General features: G+C 34.8%; 2 protein-coding genes across 2 annotated transcripts; one reads left to right on the forward strand and one right to left on the reverse strand.

Annotated features, from left to right (window-relative positions):
- Positions 1-231: 231 nt before the first annotated feature.
- Positions 232-8,587, forward strand: LOC116009815. The gene is made up of 5 exons (XM_031248952.1): positions 232-357; positions 518-896; positions 2,208-2,579; positions 2,901-7,346; positions 7,886-8,587. The coding sequence occupies exons 2-4, from the start codon at positions 759-761 to the stop codon at positions 7,299-7,301; spliced, it is 4,911 nt and encodes a 1,636-aa protein (XP_031104812.1). The 5' UTR covers positions 232-357; positions 518-758; the 3' UTR covers positions 7,302-7,346; positions 7,886-8,587.
- Positions 8,588-9,597: 1,010 nt separating this feature from the next.
- LOC116009816 (rac-like GTP-binding protein ARAC8) lies at positions 9,598-14,290 on the reverse strand. The gene is made up of 8 exons (XM_031248953.1): positions 13,707-14,290; positions 13,144-13,231; positions 12,867-12,976; positions 12,704-12,767; positions 10,552-10,616; positions 10,404-10,469; positions 10,018-10,112; positions 9,598-9,862 (listed from the first exon to the last, which is right to left on the reverse strand). The coding sequence occupies exons 1-8, from the start codon at positions 13,809-13,811 to the stop codon at positions 9,829-9,831; spliced, it is 627 nt and encodes a 208-aa protein (XP_031104813.1). The 5' UTR covers positions 13,812-14,290; the 3' UTR covers positions 9,598-9,828.
- Positions 14,291-22,042: the final 7,752 nt, after the last annotated feature.

The following is a 22,042-nucleotide window of genomic DNA, read 5'->3' on the forward strand; positions in this document are numbered from 1 at the left end:
CACTCCACATCTCACCGCATCCTACTTACTTTTCATGTTGTGAGGGGTGATGTTATCAAAGCTCCGTCCTACCCTGCCCGATCTGCCCGTCGCTGACCGCAATCGCTTTCTCCCTTCGCTCTCTCTCTCTCTCTCTCTCTCTAATCGAAGTACCACGTACATCTCTTTCCTTTTGCCGGCTGCGAGCCCTCACGACATCATCTTTTTCGCTTAAAATATACAATAATCTTTATATTTGTTTTGTGTGTGTATATATACAATATATATATATATATTTATATATATACGTATAATCTCGCGTTCTCTCTCTCTCGGGACACCGTTCTCTCTCTAAAAAGTTCGTTCTCAATTTCGAAGGTTCGGTCTCGCTCTCTCCCTCTCTCGCTCTCTTTCTCTCTCTCGCTCGCTGCGTGTCTTTTCCTGTGTGTGTATGTAGCTTAAAGTGTATGCCTTGATATGTATGTGGATGTGTGTGTGTCTGAATTAATTGATTGGATCTGGGTTTTCATTGGTGCAGATCGGTGAATTGGAGGCGTGGAGTTGGGGTTGAGTGGGGGCTAGGGTTTCTGATAAATTGTGGGCGATAGGGTTTTCGCGAGGTCTGAGTTCTGGAGATTTTAGGGATTTTTGGAGGCGGGGAAGAATTGGGGGACTTTCTAGGGTTTTTGCTTAGAAATTGGGGAATTGATGGTTCAGGGTGAGTGGGTAAGAGTAGGCAGTGGAGAAAAAATTGGGGAAAATGCGAGGGAATTTTTATTATGCATGGGAGGGAGCTGCGGGGCGGTGAGGTTTGTGAACGGAGGAGGTTCGGTCAGCACATGCCGGCGACGACAACCAGGACAGTAGCCGCCGGTGATTCCTGTCTTACTTCTATTACTGCTGATTCTTTCTGCAAGGTACTACCTTGGTGGGTTCTTTAGTTTTCCTGAATTCCTAACTAACCTTTCTTCTTCTGGGTGTAGAAATATTTAGGTGATTCAACATGCCCTTCCCTGCCCTGCAGGGATAGTTTTATTCAAATATTTTCCTGCCCTTTTAGATATTCCAGTTTTTGCGGGCAATTGAATGGTACTTGCTGTATTTAAAGCTCAAGTGTTGGATTGTTTTTTTTTTTTTTGCTGAATTATATTTTAGTACTGCTTGGTTGATTCACTTATTGGTGAATTTGAAGTTCATTTGTTTCTTTTTTCACCCTGGCAACCAATGTTGTTTTGGTAACTCTAGCCTTGGGTTTTATTTAACTGCTTGCTGCATTTGAGTTAGTGAAAGTGGTAAACGTCCTTAGCTGATTTGATTCTCAGTGATTTTTCAAGATACATAGCATCATAGCTTACAGTTTCTTAAGCTTTTTCTTTTTAATTGTATGGTGTGATCAGTAATTTTGTGCTTCGAACCTTTTTTTTTTCTTCATATTGTAGCATGGGTTTTAAGTTGTCTGTTTCCACTGCTTAAGCTCTTTTTAACCGGATTAACTGCATGATGTCTTCATGTATTTTTGAGCATACATGGTTTTTGGTTAATTCCTTTATAGTGGGACATGCTTTGAGTCGGCTATTTGTACCTGACTATAACTTTCTTGTCGACGATTTTTATGGAAGCTGGCAAAAGCATAGAAGTTACATAATAGTTATATTATGCATCATGAGTTTTGTCATGACTACATATTTATTGTCTAAAAAATCTTCTTTAATAAGTTTCTAGTTACTAATTTATATTGCCTGACGTCCCATGACTAAAATGCCCCCTTTTTGGGAAGATGGGTGAGATTGGCTGGTAGTGTTAGCTCTGCTTACTGATTTGTTTGAGCATGTGTTATAACTTTACACTCTTCGTGCTTATGTTTTGTGTGTGTGTGTGCATATATATATGCTAAATTATTGGATATAATGTATTTAGCATTTCTGATGCTATGTATTATAACTTTACACTTTAGAAGCCCTTTCTGGAATTGATTTTAGAGGAAATATACAAGAATAGGAAAATCGATTTGCTGACTTCAGTTCATTTAAATTTGCAAGTCTTGCCAATTAAATCCTATGCTTTTTGTAAAGAGCATACTATATGGAGAAATGCCATTGATATTCAATTAATTTCTTTTTAAAGAATTTCTATGTACTCTGTATCTAAATATATGACTAAACTGGTTGTATATATCTGATGGTGATTTGATGCTGTTCTCTATATTTTGTTACCTTTCTCCCATACAGGATGGCCGCAAAATTAGTGTTGGTGATTGTGCTCTTTTCAAGCCGCCACATGATTCCCCACCTTTCATTGGAATAATTCGTCGGTTGACATCAAGAAACGATAATATCTTGGATTTGAGTGTTAATTGGCTTTATCGACCGGCTGAATTGAAGCTTGGCAAAGGCATACTGCCTGAAGCTGCGCCAAACGAAATTTTCTATTCTTTTCATAGGGATGAGATTCCTGCTGCATCCTTACTCCATCCGTGTAAAGTTGCCTTCCTTCCTAAAGTTGTTGAACTTCCAACAGGGATATCTTCATTTGTTTGCCGGCGAGTTTATGACATTGACAACAAGTGTTTATGGTGGCTAACTGATCAAGATTATATTAATGTTAGTTATCTTTGCCTGAAAGCTCAGCTTTCCTCAACTTAAGTATTTAGCTCGTTTTTATTTGTGAGCAGAAGATATGCTAAGGGAAGAAAGGGATCCAACCTGTTGATGGTATGGGTTGGGAGGACTCAGAAGGGATGAGTGAAAAGGAAGAGAAGCACAAATTCTTGTATTTCTGCTGCTTTTTGATAGTTGAGAATGTATGGGAGTGAGGGGTAGATGGAGAGTGATGGATTTTAGTTTTACCTGCTTTGTTAGTTCTCTACTTCTCTTTCTTGTTTTGTTTTACTCTTCTTTATTTGTTTATACCTGTGCTTGCAGGAGCGACAAGAAGAAGTAGATCAACTGTTACAAAAGACTCGACTGGAGATGCATGCATCGTTACAGCCTGGTGGCCGTTCTCCAAAACCAACCAGTGTTCCAATGTCCACATCACATTCAAAGCCTGGGTCAGATAATATGCAAAATAGTGTAACATCATTTTCTTCACAAGTTAAGGGAAAGAGGAGGGACAGGGGAGATCAGGGTCCTGACCAGGTTAAACGAGAACGCTCTATAAAATTAGAAGATAGTGATTCTGGTCTGTACAAGACAGAAAGTGTGTTAAAATCTGAAATTTCAAAAATAACAGAGAGAGGAGGGCTTGTAGATTTTGAGGGAGTTGAGAAACTTGTTCAACTTATGCAACCAGATAGAGTGGAGAGAAAAATGGATTTGATAAGTCGATCCTTACTTGCTGGTGTGGTAGCTGCCACAGATAAGTTTGACTGTCTTAACCGATTTGTGCAGCTAAGGGGTTTGCTTGTATTGGATGAGTGGCTTCAAGATGTTCATAAAGGAAGAGTTGGTGATGGTAATCCAAAGGATGGTGATAAATATGTGGAGGAATTTCTTCTAGTTTTGCTTCGTGCACTTTATAAGCTTCCTGTGAATCTTCAAGCACTGCAAATGTGCAACATTGGAAAGTCTGTTAATCATTTGCGCTCACATAAAAATATGGACATTCAAAAAAAAGCACGGGGTTTAGTTGACACTTGGAAGAAACGTGTTGAGGCTGAAATGAATATGATTGATTCTAAGTCTGGGTCTACTCAAGCTGTTGCATGGCCTTCTAAGTCTCGCCTTCCTGAGGCTTCTCATAGTGGGAACAAAAATCCCAGTGGGTCCAATGATGCCACTACAAAGAGCTCAGTTCCACTGCTTTCTGCATCAAAAACTGCTTCAATAAAGCCTTTGCAAGGGGAATCTATTCTGAAGTCTGCATCATCATCTCCCGGACCATTGAGATCTGCTTCATCACCTGCACCTGGAAAAGATAGTCAGACCAGACTTTCAATTTCTGGTGCGTCTGAGGTTCCTCTAATAAGGGAGGATAAGAGCAGCAGTCCTAATCAGTCTCATAATCATGGTCAATCTCTCTCAGGAAAAGAAGATGCAAGGAGTTATACTGCAGTGTCAACAAGTAACTCTAAGATCTCAAATAGCAGCTCTCGCCGCAAGTCAGTTAATGGCTTTCCAGGGGCATCAGTATCTGGAGGCCAGAAAGAAAGTGCTGCAGTGAGAGGTACTTCACTGCACAAGAATTCTATCCCTGAAAAGTTATCTCAGTCTGCACAACTAGGTGAAAAAGCTGTTGAAGTGCCAGTTGCGGAAGGAAGTAGTCACAAGTTGATTGTTAAGATACCAAATAGGGGTCGCAGTCCTACACAGACTGTGAGTGCAGGTTCATACGAGGACCCAAACATTATGAATAGCCAAGCTTCTTCTCCTGCACTTTCAGAGAAACATGATCAATTTGATCGAAGTGTAAAGGAAAAGAATGATGCATGTCGATCTAATGCTGCTTCCGATGTGAATTCAGAATCCTGGCATAGTAATGATTTCAAAGATATATTGACTGGTTCTGATGAGGGTGATGGATCACCTGCAGCGGTCCCTGATGAAGGGCGCAGTAAGACTGTTGATGATGGGAAACCAATGGAAGTCTCAAAGATTACATCCTCAACATCTGGAGCTGAATTGAAGTCTGGCAAACTGCATGAAGCTTCTTTCAGCTCCATGAATGCGTTGGTTGAAAGTTGTGCAAAGTATTCTGAAGCAAATGCATCAATGTCAATTGGCGATGCTGTTGGCATGAACCTGCTTGCCAGTGTGGCTACTGAAGAAATGTCAAAAACTGATATGACTTCACCTTCTGCTTCACAAAGAAATTCTCCTGCTGATGAAGCTTGTATGTCTGATGATTCTAGATCTAAGTCACCACTTTTTGATAGCTTTCCAAGTGAATGTAATCAGAAAAAAGATAATCTTGATGACAATAATGAGAAAAAGGTTGAAGTTGGTAGTTCATGGACAGCAGAAAAGTTACATCAGAATCGAAGTGCTATTTCTGAGACATCTGGAGATATAAAACCCAATGTGTCTACTGAAGCTAATACAACTGCGGAATGTGTTAAACATATTAGCTCACTCTGCATTGATTCAAAAGTAGCTGCAGGGTCTAGTTTGGAGATGAATGAGAGGTCAGTTGAGAGAGACAAATCGTCTTCATCACCTTCAAGTGGAGCAAGTAAGGGAAATGATGGTGAACTTAACAAAAAATCTCAGGAGAGAAGGGAAATTCCTGGTGGTGGTGGTTCACTACAGGAAGAAGCTAATGATACTAAACTGTGTGATAATGATACGTCAATGACAGAGGACAATCTGTGTAAAGCACCAACATCCATGGATGACCAAAAGAGGTTGGGTGAAGGTTTGTCTTCAAATTCATCATTTGAAGGTGACAGGAAAAGTAGTGGCACTACCTGTGCAGGCGTGAATCCTTGTGTGGCAACTATGAATTGTGGAGTGATGGAGAAACTTGAAAAGGAGGAGATGGTACCTGCTTCCTCTAGTAGAGACCTGATTGCACATAAGGTATGTGGGGCTGAAGACACAAAGAATGATAATGTTAATCAGTCTGAAAGGCAAATAGCTGATCAAGGTGGTGGCACTCCAGTTCCAGATGCTAAAGCTTTAGGTAATGCTGATTCAGCTTTTACTGATAAGAAGGAACACAATGAGGGCAATGTTGAAGCTCGGGACATTCGGCTACAATATTCTGGTGGGTCATTATCTCAAACAGAGATAGCTGGAATTGCTAGCCTAGAACTGGAGAAGCATATGGATTCAAGGGAATCTAAATTTTGCAGTGCTTTTCTTGACAAAACAAGTGATCCTGTGCCCACCATTGTGGAGACTTCTAGTGTGTCTGCTGCTTTATCTCCAGAAACATCATCCAAAATGAAATTTGATTTAAATGAAGGTTTTGTTTCAGATGATGGGAAATATGGTGAGGTGGTTAGCACCACTACCCCTGGGTGTTCATCTACTGCTCATGTAATGAATCCATTACCTTTTCCTGTTACATCAATGCCCAGTAGTGTTCCTGCCTCTATTACTGTGGCTGCTGCTGCCAAAGGCCCTTTTGTTCCACCAGAAGAGTTATTGAGATTCAAAGGTGAAATTGGATGGAAAGGTTCTGCGGCCACAAGTGCATTTCGACCTGCTGAACCCAGAAAAGTTCTTGATATGCCTCTGGGTTCTCTAGCCGTGTCTCATTCTGAAGCTTCCAGCAGTAAACACAATCGCCCTCTTTTAGATTTTGATCTGAATGTACCAGATGAAAGAGTTTTTGAGGAGATTCGAGATTCTGTTGCTGTGCTAGGTTCCATGTCTAACCATACAAGCAATTATGGACTCAAAAAGGAAGCCTCAGATTCTCCATCTGTTCGTAGTTCTGGAGGACTCGATCTTGATTTGAACAAGGCTGATGAGCCTAATGATGTGGGTCAGTGCTCAGTAAGCAGTGTTCATAGATTTGATGGACAAGTTGCACCGATCAAACCATCACAGGGTGGACCTTCTAGGGAGGTTAGGAGGGACTTTGATTTGAACAATGGTCCCGGTGTTGATGATGCCAGTATAGAACAATCTCTATTCCTACAAAATATTCGGGGAAACATCAATTCCCAGCCAGCTACATCTAGCCTCAGAATGAACAACCAGGACTTAGGGAGCTTTTCTTCTTGGGTTCCTCAAGGGAATCCTTACTCAACTGTGACACTTATGCCTGACCGTGGAGATCAATCATTTCCAATCCTTGCACCTGGTACACAACGAATCTTGGGTCATGCTCCTGCCGGTACTCCTTTCCCTCCTGATGTTTATCGAGGTTCGGTGTTGTCATCCTCCCCTGCAGTCCCTTTCCAATCTATGTTTCCCTTTGGTACAACTTTTCCCTTTGGCACAACTTTTCCTCTACCATCAGCCACATATTCTGTTGGATCTAACTCGTATATTGAATCCGCATCTGGTGGAAGGCCTTTTGCACCACTAGTCAATTCACAGTTGTTGGGGCATGTTAGTGCTGTTTCGTCACAATTCCCTAGGCCTTATATGGTTGGCCATCCAGATGGTACTAGTAACGGTGGTGCAGACAATAGGAAATGGGCCAGGCAAGGTTTGGACCTTAATGCAGGTCCTGGAGCTGTAGATATTGAAGGGGGAGAGGAATCTGTTCCATTGGCATCTAGGCAACATTCTGTTGTTGGCTCACAAGCACTAGCAGAGGAAAGTTCAAGGTTATACCAAATTCCTGGAGGTAGTATTATCAAGAGGAAGGAGCCTGATGGAGGCTGGGATAATGATAGCTTCAGGTACAAGCCGTCTTCATGGCAATAGAACGCAAAACTGCTGCTATCTTGCTGACTTCTGGAGTTGCAGCAAGTAATATTTCTTTCCCATTCTATTGTGTTTCCATTTTAGTTTGCAAGATCTAGGTCAGTACTCGGTAGGGATCATTGTCTTATACATGTTTTAGTTGCTTGTCACTCATTTGTCTTGTAAAACAAATGAGCAATAGAAATTATTGATCCTGGATACAATTACTGGCATTTTGAGTGCTTGTAGTTGTGCTTTGTTTTGGGGCATTCACCCGCTTTTAAATCTCAGTCAAACCCTAATGTTGACTATCACCAGTGTCTGAAACAAGTGGATGTATTTTTCAAGAAACTCAAAATTTTGAGTTTTGCTTATTTCTTTTTTTTTTTCTTTTTTTTTTTTTAAATAATTTATTATTATTAAATTCTTATTAAAAAAATTCTTAGGCATTTTAAAAATTATTTATTAAAATTGTTGTTTCTTACTTGAGGGGTTGGGGGTGGTTAAGGGGTTTTGTTTTGTATTGTTAGGGATTATTATTATTATTATTTTTAAAATCATGCGGCCTTTTAACTAGCTCTGCTTGTTTTTATTGATTCTTCAAGGATGGACATTGGCTAGCTCCTGGAAGCTGTATCCTGCAGTTTATCTCCAGTGGTGGGTGGGTAAGGTAAATGAGCAAATCTGGTGCATTCCCATTCCGACCACTTGTGTATCAGCTGGGGAGTATGAAAGTGGTATTTGCAGCACTTTGGTTGCCTATCTTTTCTGGTGGGTGCAGATCGGTTTTCCCTCTGTAGATATTTAACTGTTGGAAAGCTTTGAATCTGTGATGTGATGCCCAGCAGTTGAGATTAGTGGCCATAGTGGAATGAATATATCACAACACACCAAAAATATGATGCATGCTTGAAATCAGGTTGTTTCAGACATAGTCAAGTGGAAGCCCTCTTGTATGTATGCACTTGGTAATTATCATCTTAAGTTGATCCTTGGCTTTTTTTTTTTTTGTTCTTTTGCTTTATTTTATTTTTTTTGGGCCCATTATATTATATAAGCAGGGCAACACTGAATTTTGTTACAAAAGCCTTCTTGGTGTTGGCATGTTTAGTTTGGTATTGTTGCCATTGTAGCTTAAACCTCTAACTCTCTGGCTTTTCTCATTCATAGCCTCCCTCATAAAACTTTTATTCAAGTACAATGTTGACAGTAAGTACTACTTGGAACTTTGTTTTTCTCTTTCTTTTCTATTCATTGTACAATGCCCTGAAAACTTGGGAATGTCTACTCCGAGGAAATTTGGATGATGCTCTGCTCTTCTCTTCTCTTCTCATGGACTGCGTTGTTGCACTCACAGTTCTTCAATCAACCATTTCTTACTTTACCTTTGCATGAATGTTTGTTGAATCCATTTCAAGTTTCAGTCTTTGAGCCCAACTATTGTGCATTCAATTGTTATATCATGGACCAGGGTAACAAAATTATGTCTACAATTGTTATATCATGGACCAGGGTAACAAAATTATGTCTACAGTTAACAATTTTTGTAAATAAATTGAAGACACATCACATTGTAATTAGTAATTACAAGCATATAACATGATAATTACAGACACAAATTGTTAACTACATGTTGGTTCATATTAACAGTTTATATTTGTAGTTACCATGTTATGTATTTGTAATTACTATTTGAAGTGAAGTACAAAATCTGTTAATTTGAAAGTTATTTTTAGATCATGATTTACACTGCAAGATAGATGGATCTTTTAATCCATGGTATAATTTGCCATTTTGCCTTGTGCATTATAGTTCGTACATACATTTATAATTGTTTGGTTTCGAAATCGAAAACATATAATATGGAATTGAATTTAAATTCCATAGAAAGGAATACAAACAGGTTCCATTCTTGAGGTGATTTTGGAATTAATTTTAGCAAATTTGGACAATTGAAGCAACAAGAATGCATTTTCTCATCAACCAAATGGTAAAAAAACAAAATTCTTACATTTGAAGAATTGAAACTAAAAAATTTCTACTTTTGCAAACCAATGGTCATTAGGGGTCATTTAGTTAAAGTCAATATTATAGATCTATCAACTTACCTACATATTCATTAACTTACTACCATAAGTCCATTGAAACAATATATTTGAAAGTGATTTATCAATTCACTAATCTTTTTCACATGGTAATCCAAATGACCAAAATACCCTACCCTAATCACAGTATTGCTTTTGATTCTTTTACCCAGAAGTAAAACAGTGACCAGAACTGGCATAGCATCAACAATCCTCTAAAAAAAAAAAAGATGGGACAGGCTGAAATTTTCAGCACAGAAGAGAAAGGCTTAAACATTAAACATTAGATGAGATGAGCTTTTAGCAATCAAGTTTGGCGAACCTCATAGGTTTTGTATCTTCAGACTTCAGCTATGATCTATCTATGTATATAATAAGCTGAAATAAATAATTAAATACTGGTAGAAAATTGACAGGGTTGATGAATCATCATGCCAAGGCCTCTACACTGCAAACACAATGCCTCAATGGATGAGCTTTCGACCACACAGAACATTTCTGCAATTCAAGTTTGCCAAAGATCAACATAGATGAGAATGCAACGCACCCAGAAACTCAAAACATATGGGGATTCAGTGAGGCACATGATTAATCAAATCATATTAGACGTAGAAATGCATTACTTAAAAGAGTTCAACAACAAAGTTTCTTACACAAGACATCCTCGACGTGGCTTCTTCTTCTCACTTTGTTTCTGCGGTGGCTTGATAACAACCTTGATTGCAGCATCAAAAACCGCTTTCACATTCTGTAATGTACATTACATTGAAGTTGGGCTCACTTTTAACATCAGTGTAGAAAGTTGTAAAATACAAAATTTCGAGCAACCATTACTACGAGAGTTGAGGAAATGGGGCAGGAAATTTTACTGAGCTGTCCCTAAAAAAACGTCTGCACAAGGTGTGCTCCTAGGAAACTAAAGAGAGAATTGGGCAGCCAAAATGCATTTATTTTTAACAGTTAGTGTCTGATTTGTTTGATCCGTTGATATTTCCAGAAAAAAAAAGGAGATTGCAAAAGGCGTTGCTATTTAACCAACCTGTTGAGTTTTAGAGCTGCATTCAATATAGTAGGCAGCACCAATTTGTTTGCGGAGCTCCTCTCCCTGAATAAGAACAAACTGTCATTGTCCTATTACATGTTAAAATAAGATCTCGTAATTGTTCACGAATAAAATGAAGCTGGACCTGTGCAGTGGTCACGGGAACTAATCCAGGATGATCCGCTAGGTAATGCTTATCCTCACGAAGATCTATTCAATCACCAAATAAAAGCATTAACTGCAGAATTCAGAAACAAAAAAAGAATATCTACCATCTAAGCAAATACACAAATTTATTACTACCAACTACTGCAATCATACTATCACATAGGAAGTAACAATTTATGAATAATTGAAGCATGTTCTCCATCTCAACTAAAAGCCTAAGCTCATAGTTGGATTGCACATTTATGTTTATATATTATATGCAAAACACGCCCCCTCACGTGTGCGAGTCGGTTATTTCTGACAGGCTCCAAGAAACATGTGGACCATAGTCTCTTTTGATCGGGTGACACGGAGATACGAACCCATGACCTTTGGCATGGGGTTGACTCTAATACTAAATTGAAGCATATGCTCCATCTAAACTAACGGGACATTTATGTTTATATATTATATGCTCAACATGAATTACTCTCCATATTTATAGGCTTATATCAAACTGGTTCATGAGAAAATGTAGAGATGGAAAAGGAAATAACTTCTTACACATAAATCACAATTATTGTCTATAGACGAGAAACTAAATTGAGTCTAGTTGATTTTTTGAATTGGTATTACAGTCTACAGAATCTTAACTCTAAGGATAGTTGACATATCAACTTGTTTTGTTAGCATGCAATGAAGAATCATTCAAAACATTGTTTGGTGTGTGAAATCTAAATCCCAAGAAATCTAAGCTACAACAATATCTCGCCGTTCTTAGTTATGTGTCATTCATGATCATCTGCAAAATGTAGGTATTCCTTTCTCAAGTAATTGAAGCTTTAACTTATATGAAAGCTGAGATAGGTATTTAAAAATAAAAAAAAAACGTTTACTATGCACAGTGAATTGAATGAGCTGACACTATTCATTACATATGTAAATGAATTAGCTCATTCATTATGCATTTACAATGAGTTGTGTCTATTGAGATGCTTTTTATTCAGAATTGGAACAAACATCTCTAAAATATGCCACCCCCACCACCACCAGGATGTTGAACACCATTTCTTTCTCACAATATTTATCTTGGAGAGAGAATGATAGATCATTTTCTTTTGCTTGGAATTTTGATTATGGGGTGTTTGGTAAATAGCTGTTAGCTGATTGGGTTAGTGGGTTTGACTCGTTAATACATTAACTGATTGTAGAAAAGTGTTTGGTAAATTAGCTGTTAGCTAATAGCTAATTACATGCTAAATGACTTTCTCAAAAAACTTATCGAAAAAGCTGCGTTGAACAACTTTTTGAATTTTAGCATTTTGGAGCAATATGCTGTTACAAAAAAACTAATTAACCAAACACTCATTGATTGTTTAACCAAGTCAAACAGCTACTAATGGTCAAATAAGCCAAAATTGGCTGATAAGCTAACTATGTTACCAAACAGGTCCTATATCTATTGTTCTTTGAGTACATGGTAGATTGGTGTTACCTGTGTTGGAGGCTATTCTACATTTTTGCTTTTTCTTAAATTTTAAAATTACAGAAGACCAAAAGATAACTGCAAAGATGGACCGCATAGGCAATCCTGCTTCATCATTGAGCTACACTAAGTACCCCACAAAGGCACAAATGGACATACAATTTGAGACAAGGTAGTATTATTGGAACCTTATCTGGAATGTTTTGCTTTAGAATTAGGTAATAAATTGACCATATAAAAATAATTACTCTAAGATAAGAAACTGCAAAGAAAATTAGGACAACATAAACACTTTTAGCCGGAGTAGAATTGTAGTTTCAATAGTATCATGAATCAGTAAAAATCCAGGACTCTCTAACAGGCTCAAGTTTGACATTTTGACACCTTTAACTAATTATGCTTCACCTTATCATATTTACTTTTTACCAGTACATTCTATACTTCATCATGACTGCCCCCTTGCTGGACAGAGGAACTGAAGAATCTCACAACTAAAGTTGCAAGTGTTATTTCCAGCAAAAAATCACTAGAATTTCATATTAATGTCAAGAAGAAAAACGTAGAAGTAGAGTGCGAGAATGGTAAACAATGCTGTCAGCTTGATACACCTGCAAGAACAGTAAATGAATGAAAATGAAAGCTAAACGTTTCCTTCTTCACATACCTAGTTTTGTGCCAACCAGAACCACTGGAGTACCAGGAGCAAAATGTTGAAGTTCAGGGATCCACTGACCAAAAAGTTGTCTATCAGCAATTTATAGGCCAGATACCATTGGACCCAAAAAAAAAAAAAAAAAAACATGAGCATAATTTCCATAAATTTGCACCTTTTTGAGTATGTTTTCATAGCTTGCACGACTGACTAATGAAAACGCTAGAACAAACACGTCTGCTCCTCGATAGCTCAAGGGCCTCAATCTGTTGTAATCTTCTTGTCCTAATAATTAACAGGATCAAAAAGCAAAAGCTATAAATTTACTCTCACTTCCATATTTATCTTACTTTTTAAGTGGCTAGAACACCATTGTTACAAGATCTTGTAGTTAAATCTGCTGAAGAAGAAAAGGAAATTGAACCGTACTTAATCGCAAAACATAACCTTACCAGCAGTATCCCAAAGACCTAGGTTGACTGTAGTTCCTTCAGCTACCACATTTGCACTGAAGTTATCAAATACAGTTGGAATATAGTCCTGATTTCAACCCCAAAAAAAAAAAAAACACAAAGACTGAACAATTAAGACTCTTGGGAAGAACTCAAGAAAACAGCTTGACTATTCTACATGAATTATTAATAATTTAGTCAATTCTTTCCATTTCTTGGGGAGAGTCCGGAGAATCTATTCTCTTCATACCATGATCCAAAATCAGCACTCCAAGAATATGCACATAATAATTATAAAAATAAAAAGTGCAAAACCCAGGAATTTTATACAAGAGAATGAGGGAAAGAAGTATTGATTCTTCCCCTATAAAATAAAGAGAAACAGAAAAAGCTACAAACCCACAAACATAAAGGCATCATCAATCATTGTATACTACTCCGTATAAAATAAGATACAAGTCCAGACAGAAATAGGCCTATTTTAGAATCATAAAACAAGAATAAATGGGGGAAATTCGCATGGATCAAGAAAAGCTTAGAAGAGGAAAGAAAGTGAGGCTCACAGTGGGGAATTTGTTACTGGTGTAGCAAATAAGCATACAAGTCTTGCCAACAGCCCCATCACCAACAGTCACACACTTGATGAACCTTGAAGCACTTGCAGCCATTGAACATCAAGAAGGAACCTTAAAACAAGAAAAATATCCCAACACCACCCAGAAAAATCACAATTAAAAAGTGAGAATTTTGGGTGCTATGAAGCCTGAGGGGGGAGAGAGAGAGAGAGAGGAGGAGGAGAAGAATATAGTGAGAAAGCAGAATCAGTGTAGAAGCATAGATCACATGATTCCTACTCATTCACCCTCTTTGCCACTGTAGCAAAGCTGTCATCTTTCTACCAATTATCCTTTCCGGATTGGCAAATTAAAAATTGGATCTTGAATTTCTACTATGATCTTTGCTTCTAATTGGTAGGTATATAAATTATATAGCTTGTAACAAAACAAAAAAAAACCCAGTAATCCTTTGGTTTAGCAGAGATAGTGAGACAGCTTGAAATTGATATAGCCCCGGAATTCAGGGGGTCTTTCTCTCTCTCTCTCTCTCTCCCATTGCTTTATTGAATGACTTGGACTGAGCCCGTGATGGCCTGATGTCTTTTGGTGCGCGTGAGAATTGAAGTGTTTTCTAATTTTTATTTGCATTTGCAAATGCCAATCATAATATTTGATTCTCCTTCCATTCACCAAATTGATGAATATAATATATATTTGGAAAAGTATAATTCACATCTTCATTAAATCATATTTCTTTCTTTCTTTCTTACTCATAATAACTGTACTGTAATTCTTTTTAGGAAAAAGTGTCAAATAGGACACTGAACTTATCACTTTTGTGTAATTAGGCCATTAAACTTAAAAAGTGTGCAATTCAACCATCAAACAAGCAAAATGTGTGCAATTGAACCATTTTTACAAATTTTTTTTAGTAAAATCCGATTATATTACTAACATATACGTATTAAAAATGACATTTTCTTCTACCATATTAGTTGGGAGTCAATATTGAAATGTTTTTAACTCAAATTGAATTAAAAAATTTTTAAAAAAATGTCCTAATTGCACATATTTTACTCGTTTGATGGTTGAATTGCACACTTTTTAAGTTCAATGACCTAATTGCACAAAAGCGATAAGTTCAGTGGCCTATTTGACACTTTTTCCTTCTTTTTAATAAATTTTACTTTCCCAAAATTACTACTCCCTCTATTCCATTTTATGTGTCATACTTACTATTCATTAGTCATACTAACTCTTTCTTCTTTGTCTATTTTCTTTATTATTTGTTACTTATATTTAAATTTGATTTTTTGTGTTTAATAGTACTTGTAGTGTAGTTTCTAAATATATAAATTTTGTATATTAATACTAAACTTAATATTATGAAAAATTAAATTAAAAATAACTCCAGTCAAGCCTCGTTAACCGAACCAGACACATAAAATGGGACGGAGGGAGTACATAATATTTACGATTTTGATAAATTATACTATGGATCATGTCTACCTTGTATTGTAGACCACTAGACCCTCGTTCAAAAATAACTTTCAAATTTTGTATATGTAGTTGACACATTCTGTACATGCAATATACAATTTTTGCACATGTAGCTATTATATTATGTGTCAGTAATTATTAAATTATTTGTTTACATGTGCAAAAAATGTTAATTGTAGATACAAAATGTGATAATTGAAGATACAAAATTTTTGTATCAGGATTCACAATGCAATATGAACCCTAGCTCATGGTATAACAATTGCACTATTTCTCAATTCATTTTTTTTAAAATAACACTATAATTGACCGGCTCATTAATAAAAAATTCACATAATAATAATTAAACACAAATAAAAAGAATTCAATAGAATAATAACACTTGTAGTGAATGTATTAGTGAGTAAGTTTTGTAGGAGAATATAATGTAGCATTATTCAAATTTAAAAGACCAAATATCAATTTTGGTCCCACAAGCATTTTAAAATGACAGTTTTGATCTGCGTGTGTAATTACTATCAATTTTCATCAACGACTATTATTTTTGTGTCAAAATTGATCATGTCAATCACTCATCGGGCTAAAACATGGCTGATTGTGTAATTTCTAAGGGTATTTTCATCCATTTATGTATAATATTTCAAATCGGTCCATTTATATATGAATTTCCATCCAAAATATGCCAAGGCTTTTGTACTCCATTATTGCTACAATGTTTGGGTGAGGGTCCTTAAATTCAATCTCTAATCCTCTTATGATTAAGATATATGATAATTGGTCGAAATATATAGACATTATTAGTTCGAGACATTTTAAAATCTGCTTTTCCTTATTCCTCATCGGGGGAAGAAGAGGTTAATGTAGGTTGGAGGTTGGATGCATGGAGCTATCGTCTCGGGTGGTGGTTATAAACCATCATTTTCATTTAGTCAAGGAATTTTTATCGGGTGACACGAAAATTCGAATTCATGACCTTTGGTATGGGTTGACTCTGATACCAAATTAAAGCATGTAATCATCTCAACTAAAAGTCTAAACTGATAGTTAAATTGCACATTTATGTTTATATATTATATGTTCAACAAGACACAACATTGAGTCATAATTTAATTATGTGCTAAAAGTTTTGTTGGATAATTTAACAAATTTGAAAGCCTCGTCAAGTGGACCTAGATGGCAAAATTACTATTAATGATTAATTTTATTTTATTTTTTTGGATGATAAGAGAAACCCTTCAGGTTGATTAATTTTGTTACACCTAAAAATGGACCTTTAATTTTATGTAGGAGTTTTAAATAATTACAGGACCAAATGGTCCAAATATACTACCCATACTTATGTTGCATTTGAGAAAATGATAAGACTAAAATGATTAAAAGGTAACAATAAGATTGAAATTGATGTGTTACTCCAATCTCATAAGCTTCTCATGATAATTTTCTAATGTAATTATACTAGCTACAACTAAATTCCTATTCATCATCCCATTAAAATTTTTGCAATTGGATAGGTTATTGGAGTGGTGAAATGCTTTGAATACTCTCTAAGATTTATCATTGGTTAACATTTTAGAGTTTTTTTTTATTTAATTGAAGAATTGTTAAATTAAGGAGTATGTTGTTACGTAAATGGAAAATATAATTTGTGAATAGTTATCACTAATTTATATCCTTTTTTCACACAAAATAACCTAAATGTTAAATGTAAGTCATAATCAATTAATATAACTCTTTTTATTGTATCTTTTGATTTACGAAAAATTAAAGTTCGCAATCGCTACCCAAAAATGCGCTCTGAGTGAAACGTATTCTGTGACCTTAGGCGGCAATGGACCACAAAGTCGGAGGTAAACAAGTTTAGGTTATGACTGATCGACTCAAACCGAAAAAGTCAATAGACATCGTTTCTTGTATCTCTGTTTGTTTAAAACTTTGATATTTTTAATGTATTTAAAAACAACCATAATTTGTTACTTCTTCCAACTCTTGAAACCCTAGCATTAGACTCTTTCTGTCTCTCGAAACCTTGCTTTAACAGAGCTTCGTGTCAGCAGTGTCCTTGGTCGGCGGTCTCCTATTTCTTTTTGTATTTTGTTTTTTAGTTTCATATATAACATCCACTGCCGATTTAGCCATCACCCTTCAAGGAAGTTGCAAAATTTCAAAGTTCCAAAGTTTAAGGAATCTGTCAGATCTGGATAAAGCGGTGGTTTTTAATTTTAGTGGATCCGTAAAATAAAGTTCAAGAGGTGGTTTACTGCTTCCTTTTTCTTTTGTGTCTGTGGTTTTATGGGTTTTTCTCTCGTTCGTGTGACGAGTTTGTTTTCCTCTGGTTTCTTTTGGCGAGTTCTTTTTTCATAAGTGTGAAACATAAAAATTGGTCACGCTGCAGTTCAACTCGATGGAAATATTGTCAATGAACGGAAGAATGACAATAGATACTCATGTGGTGTGCAAGACTTTTCAACCAAAGTTAGTCTTGACTACGTTTGATCAATTCATCAATGATATTAAAGAAGCGTTAAATTCCTCTAACGGATTCAGCTTCAAATGTCTAAAACAGTATGCGAATCAAGTTCTCTGTAACATTGGTAGGGAGTTTGTTTCTATATCTGACTTGACTGTAAGGAATAATACACCATTCCATCGAACCTTTTTGTAATCGTTTCAGCTTATGATTAAATGAATTAGCTTCTTAATTTAAAAAAAATATCATAATTTCAATTTTAATATTAACTTGGTAAATATTAGAAGAATTCTTATTGGAAAAAAATGAAAAACTAACAAATCTTCCCTTGGAACCCTAATCAAGTTTGTAGAGTGTTGAACTAACCCATCAACACCTATTGAGAATACTAAAGTAATAAACTCAGAATCTTTTAATAATATATTTTTACAAGAAAAATTTACAATTATTATCCAATAGTGTGCATCAAATAAACTCTGATCTACTCTTATTTAATATATTTTATTTTGTTATAAGCTAGGAAGGAGTAGTTTGTAAGTTGAGATAATTGGATTATATTGTATAGTGTTTTAGTACTCAAATTCATGTTATGTTTTAATATAATAATGGATCATATCCTAATTGCTTTGCTTAATTGTGTTGCCTTGCATGCTATCATTTCAGTAGTTGTGGGCATTTAATAATAATTGAAATTGGTTTCTGCTTTGGTGCTGACTGCCCAATTGTCCCAATAAACTAAATAAATTAATGCTTGTTTGGACCAAACATGTCTTGTCCTTTGCTTTAACATCCCATTCCCAGGCCAGCAATAATTTGCCAAATCCCAATCACCCCTTTTGCCACCTACTAGCAATGTCGTGGCAATTTGGCACCCCGGCCCTCAGGTATCAGCTTTTTGAATTATACCATATTCCATGTATTTCTTATTTTTTTAACTTGTTGATTGCTGATAATACTTTGCTATTGATCTTTGATTGAATTTTATTTCTATCTCTTGGGATCTTTTTTCATTAATACTTGTTAATATTGAGCTTTCATTAGTAGTAACTTGGATACGGTGACAAAAGAAGACCAATAAAAAATGTTTTATTAACAATATAATGGAGCAAGAAGATAAAAATGTAAGAAGGTTAAAATAAAGAGACTTGATCTTATCTTATTATCCTTAGATCTTATCTTATTTTACTATTTGAAATAACTTAGATCTTATCTTATTGTACTAGTGTGTACGTAATAAGTTTGAAGACTTTTTTTTTTTTTTTTTTGTAACTTAGTAGTTACCTATTAGAAGTTGTAGAAAGTTTGTAATCTTCCTATGAGGTTTTTTTTATATAAAGAGTCTCTTGTTTGAATAAAATTATCAGTTCAGTTCTATCATCAAAGTTTTTACTGAAAAATCCTTATGTCTTTTACATAGCTTTCTAAACATATTAGTATATTACCCGTCCAGGAAGAGCAAAGCTCTAGATAAATTATTAAACAATTGTTAGCCAAACTCGATATATTGTGTAGAATTATTAGAAAAACAAGTGGAGGACTCCTAGCTTTTAGTCTATCTCTCGAAGAGTTGAGTGAACAGAAGGACATGAAGGGTTGAGTAATCCAGTGACCTAATACTTCTATACAAGGTATGAGTTAAGCTGACTTTTTTTTTTTTTTTTGAATACTATTGACTCTATTACAATGTAGTATCTGTTCATAACTACTTTCTCAACTTAATAAAGCACAAAGAGCCAAAATCGCCTCCACTGAGACTCGAACCCACTCCCTTCTATATGAGTTAAGCTGACTTTGTTTGATAATTTTAAAGAGTAATATTTGAAGGATATGTTGTTTAGAAATTGATGGGAGGTTATAGAAATTTGAATTTAATGAAAACATGATGTGTATATATAGAAATTTGAATTTAATAAACACTGGTATATGTGTATAGATCAGAGTTAGGATCATATGAGATCACTTGTTTAGGTAAGATCGTGAGATCAAATCTTGTGCATCTATTTAATAATTTAATGGTCTAGATTGATTTAAGATTCTAAGTTGAAGTGTGTGCGAATAGTAATAAAATTTGTGCGAATGGTTATTAAGTGCGTGCGGACAGTGATTAAATGTGTGCAAATGGTAGTTAAATGTGTGCGAACGGTAATTGATGTAAAAGATTTGATCTCAACATTTTTTAATGGTCCAGATTGATTAAGATTTCAAATTGAAGTGTGTGCGAACGGTGATTAAGTGTCTGCGAACGAAGTGTGTATGTGTGTCAATCAATCTAGACCATTAAAAAAATATTATATGTATGCACAAGATTTGATCTCACGATTTTACCTAAGCAAGTGGTTTCACTATAACTCTACCCTATATATATATATATATATATATATATATATATATATATATATATATATATATATATATATATATATATAATTTTAAGGACCTCTAATTCATAATGGCCCTTGTCTTCTTTCCAAATGGAAGAGGGTGCTTTTCAGAGCTACCATGGCAGCATTTATATAAAAATAATAATAATAACGATTTTATGGGCCTTCAATTCGTAGTGGCCCTCATCGTTTTCCAAAACAGAAAATAGAACACTCACCGTCTTCTTCCATATTTGAAAGAAGATGGTGCTTTCTAGAGTTGCATATATATATATACATATATATATATATATATATATATATATATATATATATATATATAAAATGATTTTAGGGAAAATGGTCAAATAAGCCCCTGAACAGTTTCGCCTTCTCCATTGAAAGCGACCAGAGTTCTCCATTTACCGGTTTTTGCGTTTTTTTTACTCAATTTAACGTGTTTAAGGGCTTAATTGAACTTTTTAAAAGTTGAGGGGCCTAATTGACTTTTCAGATATTGTTCGGGGACTTATTTGACCCTTTTCCCATGATTTTAATTGCCGGCCATTCATTAATTCATCAGTGTTCAAAAATAGTTATTATTATTATCGGCATTTACATTTTAAATATTACTCCATATAAAATATGATGTGACATAACATGGCATCAAAGCCATCGCTAACTAATTACTTTACATGTAATATCATATCAGGTAAAAAAAGATTTCATTGCACTATTTTTTCAATTTTAAGTGCTTAATTGAAGCCTTTTGTAATTTAGAGGATTAATTGCATATTTATAGATAATCGGTTATCCCTAACCTTTTGATGGGTAGGATTGCTTGTTAAATCATTGGATTTAATAATACGATTATGATTGACAATAAAAATTTATGGAATCCATCCATTATTAGAAAATCATATAATCACTCGTATGTATTAACCAACAGTGTTATAGTACAAATGAGTGCATTCATGTAAAAATATAATAATAACTTTTTATACAAAAATAAAGATTAAAGTTTTGTCCGGACTGTGCCTAGATATTTTTAACTATTATTTTTATAGTTTAATAAACTTTTAAAATGTATTTGTTGATCACTCTTCATGTCTTATATTCAAAAGTGTGAAGTTTATATTGAAATTATAATTATTTTATTAATTTTTTAGGTTAAAAATATTTATTTATACATAGCATTCATAATGTGAGAGTTCCGTCAAAACACATCTATTGATTTGTCAAAATAAAAATGAAAAATGTGAGAGCATATATATATATATATATATGAGCCGGTTCATGTGAAAACTAATGCTAAAACAAGAATGTGCAAATAGAAAAGTGTATCATACAAAATTATAAAGTGCATCAGATGATATATATATATATATATATATATATATATATATATATATATATATATATATTTATTTATTTATATTTATAAAAGTGCAATTCAAAAAGCGTGTAAATTTTAAAAGTATAGAATGCAAAACTATAAAATACACCATTTCTTCAATTGCAATTTACATATTATTAGGTGCACATATTTTTTTAGTGCAGTTTTACTTATTATTGTATGCACTTTTTAATTTTACATTGTGCACTTATCCTTCACACTTGAGTGCATGTTTTTATTTGATTCATGTGTGTATAGAGACACACTCACGGAGTCACGGCTTCGCGGATTATTCATTTTTTTAATCAAATTAATTCCTCTTAATTAATCTTTCATATTCTTTATCTTTTTCTAATTTTTTAAATCTCTTTTTTTTTTTTAATAATTGAGAAAAAAAATAGGAAAATGACTCTGAATGCACCAATTATTACATAAAAAGGGATATATAGTACATTGAGAAGGTAATAAATTTTACCATTCAACCAACAAATTACATACTTGCGACTTGTGAATTGTGTCAGCACTGGCAAAATAAATAAATAAATAAATAAATAAAATTGTTCGACATATTTATAGAAACTAAAGTATAACACATGATACTGCCTTGGAAAGTCACATG

Source organism: Ipomoea triloba, chromosome 2 (genome assembly GCF_003576645.1).
Source record: "Ipomoea triloba cultivar NCNSP0323 chromosome 2, ASM357664v1".
Taxonomy (NCBI): Eukaryota; Viridiplantae; Streptophyta; class Magnoliopsida; order Solanales; family Convolvulaceae; genus Ipomoea; species Ipomoea triloba.

Coding starts and splice junctions, on each gene's coding strand:
- LOC116009815 (XM_031248952.1), top strand. CDS start 759: ATGCATGGGAGGGAGCTGCGGGGCGGTGAGGTTTGTGAACGGAGGAGG. Junction 897..2,207: donor CTGCTGATTCTTTCTGCAAG/GTACTACCTTGG, acceptor TCTCCCATACAG/GATGGCCGCAAAATTAGTGT. Junction 2,580..2,900: donor CTGATCAAGATTATATTAAT/GTTAGTTATCTT, acceptor CTGTGCTTGCAG/GAGCGACAAGAAGAAGTAGA.
- LOC116009816 (XM_031248953.1), bottom strand. CDS start 13,811: ATGGCTGCAAGTGCTTCAAGGTTCATCAAGTGTGTGACTGTTGGTGAT. Junction 12,977..13,143: donor AGGTCTTTGGGATACTGCTG/GTAAGGTTATGT, acceptor GTTAATTATTAG/GACAAGAAGATTACAACAGA. Junction 10,470..10,551: donor TTCCCGTGACCACTGCACAG/GTCCAGCTTCAT, acceptor GTTCTTATTCAG/GGAGAGGAGCTCCGCAAACA.